The 6190-nt window shown below is 35.2% G+C and overlaps 1 protein-coding gene across 1 annotated transcript in view; it reads right to left on the bottom strand.

Moving 5' to 3' along the window:
- Positions 1 to 6190, bottom strand: part of BRWD3 (bromodomain and WD repeat domain containing 3) — a gene marked incomplete at both ends in the record, with an annotated part of 145811 nt that overhangs the window by 95489 nt on the left and 44132 nt on the right. The window contains 3 exon segments of the mRNA XM_077779436.1: positions 1743 to 1749; positions 2256 to 2477; positions 4280 to 4440. Coding sequence (XP_077635562.1) covers positions 1743 to 1749; positions 2256 to 2477; positions 4280 to 4440 — 390 coding nt within the window.

Below are 6190 nucleotides of genomic sequence, written 5' to 3' on the forward strand. Positions count from 1 at the left end.
GTACCATTGATATGATTTAACTTCCATTTTAAAATCACACAGCCTGTGATGCAGAGGTTAGAAAGAGGGAAGAAAGAAACAGAAGGGAAGAAGCAGGAAGATCAGTTAGAACTGTGCTTCAATAATCTAGGTCATAGATGATAACTGTTCAAAATGGAATAGAAATGATGAAGATCACAACAATTTGTCAGATTCTGGATTTATTCTGAGGGCAGAGACAAAATGATATGCTAACAAGTTAGATATGAGATATAAAAGAGACAAAAAAAGTCAGAGATGACTACTTTGAACAACTGGAGGATAAAATAGCCATTTGTTTAGTTGAAAAAACTTTTAGGAAAAGCAGATTTGAGGAAGGAAGATTGAAGTTCAATTCTGAGTATGTTGAGTTTGAGATTCATGACATTCATGTTATGATACCAAATGGGTAGCTGAATATACAAGTATGGAACTGGGGCGCCTGGGTGGCTTAGTCGGTTAAGCGTCCAACTTTCGCTTAGGTCATGATCTCGCGGTTCGTGGGTTCGAGCCCCGCGTCGGGCTCTGTGCTGACTGCCAACTCAGAGCCTGGAGCCTGTTTCAGAGTCTGTGACTCCCTCTCTCTCTGACCCTCCCCTGCTCACACTGTCTCTCTCTCTCTCCTAGAAATAAAATATATATTAAAAGGAAATACAAGTATGGAACTAAGAGAAAGGTCCCAAGATGAAAATATAAGTTTGACAATCATCAGCCTACAGATGAAACTCAAAACTATGGGACTTAATGAGATCAATAAAGGAAGGAATGTGATAGAGATCCATCGATCTTTAGGGAGCTCCTACATGTAAACAAAGTAAGATAGAAATCAGAAAATCAAACTATGAATGAAGCAAACAGTATAATAAATATTTTTCAATATCAGAGGCCATTTCCAAATTCCAGAAATATTCTGGCAGATAAAATGGTGAGAACACAAGTAACCAATAATCTCCTAAAACAAAATCCATGACTTTCAACTGATCCAAAGTGTGATATAAAATTTTTAAAATCCAGTATACATTAAAACTAATCCTTGCTAGCTCCTCATAAACAGGTGATATTTTATTTAAATAACACAAAAAGCTGACTGACATACTTTTTAGTGACTAAAGATCAAAGAAAAGTAAATGGGAGTAATTATCTCATCCACAAAAGTGGTCTCCTTGACCAAAGTGTAAAACACAGTTTCAGAAGGAGTCCTCTATTTTTCTGTCAACACAAAGAAGAGGAAAAATTTGGTTTACTTTTCTTAAATAAGAGTTTTTTAGGGAGTATCCAGGACTTTCACTACCAACATTTAGTAAAAACACTGAATGAATAAGAATTTAAAAGAAGTCAATGTATTCTAAGTCAAATATCAACTTGAAATGGGAAATCACTGACAATAAGAATAAAATTCTTTTAACATCAAAACACGTGTGTGCTCGTGTGCTCACACACACACACACACACACACTCCCACTGACAAACATTGTGCATTAAATATTAACACAAAGGATGCCAATATTCAAGTTAGAACCTACTTATAACCTGACTAACAGGTATTAGTGTTGCTTCCATATGGCATATGTAAGTCTTCTCCCTTCTTCACAAATACTAGTGAGATAAATATGATGTCTTACACTGTATTTGAAACACTTTTTCAATGACTTTTTAAATTATCTCTAAAGGGAATAAATTTATATAAAAAAGGAACTTTAAAAACAATGCCAGAGGAGGGTAGGGACAAAGCTCTTAGAGGTCAACAGTTTTCTGTTGCCATTCTTTATAAATATCCACATAGTATAACAAAAACTGAGAGAATTCTCACCCTCATTATATACGTTATAGGTATCTTTTCATTTTGCTTTTTTCTAATTTTTTAAAATGTTTTATTTTTTTAGATCTTACCCATTCTTCATTTTATTTATTTTATTTATTTATTTTTTTACAAATAGTTTATTGTCAAGTTGGTTTCCATATAACACCCAGTGCTCATCCCCATAAGTACCCTCCTCCATGTCCATCTCCCGCCCCCCCCACTCCCGTCAGTCCTCAGTTTGTTCTCAGTATTCAAGAGTCTCTCATGGTTTGCCTCTCTCCCTGTCCCCCACTATTTACCCCCTTCTTCTCCCTCCACGGTCCTCCGTTAAGTTCCTCCTAATCCTCCTATATGTGCAAACATATGGTATTTGTCCTTCTCTGCCTGACTTATTTAGCTCAGCATAAACATGGAAAGATCTTTTCATTTTTCTTACCTGTATGGAAGTAATAGAAGCTGAATGTCCCTGAAGGACTGCAACCGGTGCACAAGTTCGAAGACACCACACCCTTACAACCTTATCACAGCTGCCTGCAGCAATAAGAGTGTTTTCATAGTTAACAGCCATGTCAGAAATTTCAGCAGAGTGCCCTCGAAGTGTAGCAAGGAGACGTCCATCATCTGTTGCCCAAATTTTCACCAAACAGTCATCTGAACCCTATAGTAATACAAAAGGACAAGATTTACAATGAAGCAAAAATTTGCAATCCCCCACCCCAGAAAAAAAGCCAAAATGAAAAAGGCAGGATTTTTATTAAGTTACTTCTAAGCTTTTACTTTCTAAACTCTTCTGTCCGTATAATATGAATCCAATGAGAAATAGAAATGATGTCCAAATGATGGTAATGGCAAAGCACTGTCCAAACTGACAATGCCATTTGTGAAGAACTCGTCAAAATTACCAATCCTGACAACTCAACATATTTTTAACTCAGTTTTAAGTGATTTGCCATTAAATATTTCTGCCATTATTTCTATCCTTATGCTTGATGGTCTTTTATCACAACTGCTTGAATATTTTTTCTACAGATACTTAAAAAGTTAACTTGAAGTCTACATGCATTTCTTAGTAAATATGAGTCTTTGTTAAAAATCTCTGCTGAAAATATTATGCTGCACTTCCTATTNGTTTATGAAAAGATAGCCAATTGTCATTCTCATCATGATCATCAACATTCAAATACTTAAGCCATGCATTTAGAATCTTTAATGAACTCCAAGGAGTCATAATTTCTCAAAATGCAAACTACTTCATTTACTGTATCACATAATTTTAAAAAGAAAATTATGGGGGCACCTGGGTGGCTCAGTCATCAGCTCAGGTCATGATCTCACGGTTCATGGGTTCGAGCCCCGCATCAGACTCTGTGCTGATGGCTAGCTCAGGGCCTAGAGCCTACTTCAGATTCTTTGTCTCTCTCTCTCTCTCTGACCCTCCCCTGCTCACGCTGCCTCTCTCTCTCTCTCAGAAATAAATAAAACATTTAAAAAAAATTGTCTTAAAAGATTGTTAAAAAAAAATTATACCACTAACTACACTTCTATGTTAACTTAGTACTAAAGCAATGACACTAAATAAACCCTTTCTTAGAAATATTAGCATGCTACAATTTTGTACTCAAAAGCACACAACATGATCTGGTTAATAAAATGCTAAGTGATATAAGTCAGAGAAAGTCAAATGCCATATGATTTCACCCATACGTGGAATTTAAGAAACAAAACAAATGAGCAAGCGGTAAAAAGGGAGAAAGGGAGACAAAACAAGAAAGAGATTCAACTATGGAGAACAAACTGATGATTAATAGAGGGAAGGTCAGTTGTGAGAATAGGTAAAATAGGTGATGGGAATTAAGGAGAACACTTGCAGTGATAAGCACCATGTATGCTATGAAAGCAAATCACTATATTATACACCCAAAACTAATATTACACTATACATTAACTAACTGGAATTTAATAAAAGCTTAAAGAAAACAATTAAAAAAATAATTAGTACTGAAATTAAAGAAAGATATATACAATAACTAATCTTGGCTACTAACTGTGGAGTACAATTATTCAACTATAAGAATGAAGTAATCATTTTAATTCTGCAGAATGGACACCAATTACACTAAGTGACAAATGGAAAATGCATTTTAATAAATGTTTGTTAAAATGGAAGGAAATGAAATTGAGTAGATAAATTTGTTTCACATAAATTAACCACCTCTGTGTATATAAGGCCTTAAGATTTAATTTGTTTAAATTACAATTCTTAAAACATTAGAGAAGATATTATACTTCACTCATTTATTTACATAGAATGAAAAAAGACTTTAAATTTCTATTCACCTTTCTTGCATTCAGGTGTCTAAGAAGGGTGAATTGCTTACAAGTATAACTCAGTGCCATGAAATCTACCTTCAATTTTTGCAAATCTCTATCATGGTATAGTATCATAAATTTTAAACTCACTGTAAAAATTCTTCTCCCACTTCGGTCAAATGCTACACAGTAGACAGATGACAAGTGCCCCAGAATTCTCTTATGCATCTTAATGTGCTGGTAAGCAGATGAAGGGAAAATATGGCTGTAGCGACTGCATCCAGTTAATTGCCTGGCAGAGGTGATATTCACTGAAAAATATAAAATAGAAGATTCCTTCTTAAAACTTAAAAGTGAAACCTACATCATGAAATTAAATCAAATGAAATTTTAAAAAATGAAATTAAATGATAAATATTAAGATGAGATAAAACAGGGTATATATACCATTTTACGCTGTGAGAAGTCTAAATTCCATTACACATTTCACGATTTTATGAACTCAAGTTTACTAACACAAAGCACTAAGAATATTCTTCTTTTAAATCCCACAAGTCTAATTTTCTGTATGCCTTACTCTCATTTTCCGGTACATTCTTGTAATGCCTTTCTTGGTAAACTATGGTCAAAGACACTATCACCATAAATATATAGGTAAATATTACTATAACATGAAGGAATTTTAGAATAAAGACTATATTTGGTTAAATAAAATACATACTAAAAATTACATAGATTATTTTATGAACTCCTGTCCTACCTCCTCAAATCCATTCACTCCATATGGAGCTGTCTCTAAAATTTCAAGAGTAATAGATTTATACAGTGAAAAAATAGAGGAAGCTATAATAACACATTAAGTTTTAAGTAACAAACAATCCTTCGTAGGTTTCTCTATAGATTCTCCACTTTTTGGTTTCTGAAACTGTAGGCTCTCCCACCAGTTACAATTCAATTTTTGAAACTGCATCTCCCCAAAGAGATCCCATTAGTATTCTCAGGCAAAAACTGTTAAATCAGGAACAATGATTGAAAACTTCATGCATCTAACAGACACTTCTCCCAAGAAGACATCCAGATGGCCAAGACACATGAAACGATGCTCAGCATCCCTCAACATCAGGGAAATACAAATCAAAACCACACAGAGATACCACTTCACGCCAGTCAGTGTGGCTAAAATGAGCAAATCAGAGGACTCTAGATGCTGGCGAGGATGTGGAGAAATGGGCACTCTCCTACACTGTTGGTGGGAATGTAAGCTGGTACAGCCCCTCCGGAAAAGAGTGTGGAGGTTCCTCAAAAAATTAATAATAGAACTCCCCTATAACCCAGCAATAGCACTATTGAGAATTTACCCAAGGGATACAGGAGTGCTGATGCATAGGGGCATATGTACGCCAATGTTCATAGCAGCACTCTCCACAACAGCCAAAACATGGAAAGAGTTTAAGTGTCCATCAACAGAAGAATGGATCAAGAAGATGTGGTTCATCTATACGATGGAATACTACATGGCAATGAGAAAGAATGGAATCTAGCCATGTGTAGCAACATGGATGGAATTTGAGGGTGCTATGCTCAGCGAAATAAGTTAGGCAGAGAAGGATAAATACCATATGTTTGCAAGTATAGGAGGATTAGGAGGAACCTAATGAAGGACCATGGGGGAGAAGAAGGGGAAAAATAGTGGGGGAGAGGGAAGGAGGCAAACCATGAGAGACTCTTGAATGCTGAGAACAAACTGAGGGCAGATGGGGTGGGGGGAGCGGGAGGGGGGTGATGGGCATGGAGGATGGAAATTGTGGGGATGATCACTGGGTGTTATATGTAAACCAACTTGACAATAACTATTAAAAAAAATAAAGATATTACCCACAAGAGAAAAAAAAAGAAAACTTCATGCATCTTTATAGTGTATACAAATGAGCTTTTACTTCTTAAGACTCCTTTACAAAGAGAACTAATAATTAAAAAGAAAAATTGGAAATATTTGCAACAAATATGACATAATTTTTTAAAAAATATTAATCTATCTATAAAAACACAACTAAGATATAA

This window comes from Crocuta crocuta, unplaced genomic scaffold (genome assembly GCF_008692635.1).
Source record: "Crocuta crocuta isolate KB4526 unplaced genomic scaffold, BGI_CrCroc_1.0 scaffold2236, whole genome shotgun sequence".
Lineage (NCBI taxonomy): Eukaryota > Metazoa > Chordata > Mammalia > Carnivora > Hyaenidae > Crocuta > Crocuta crocuta.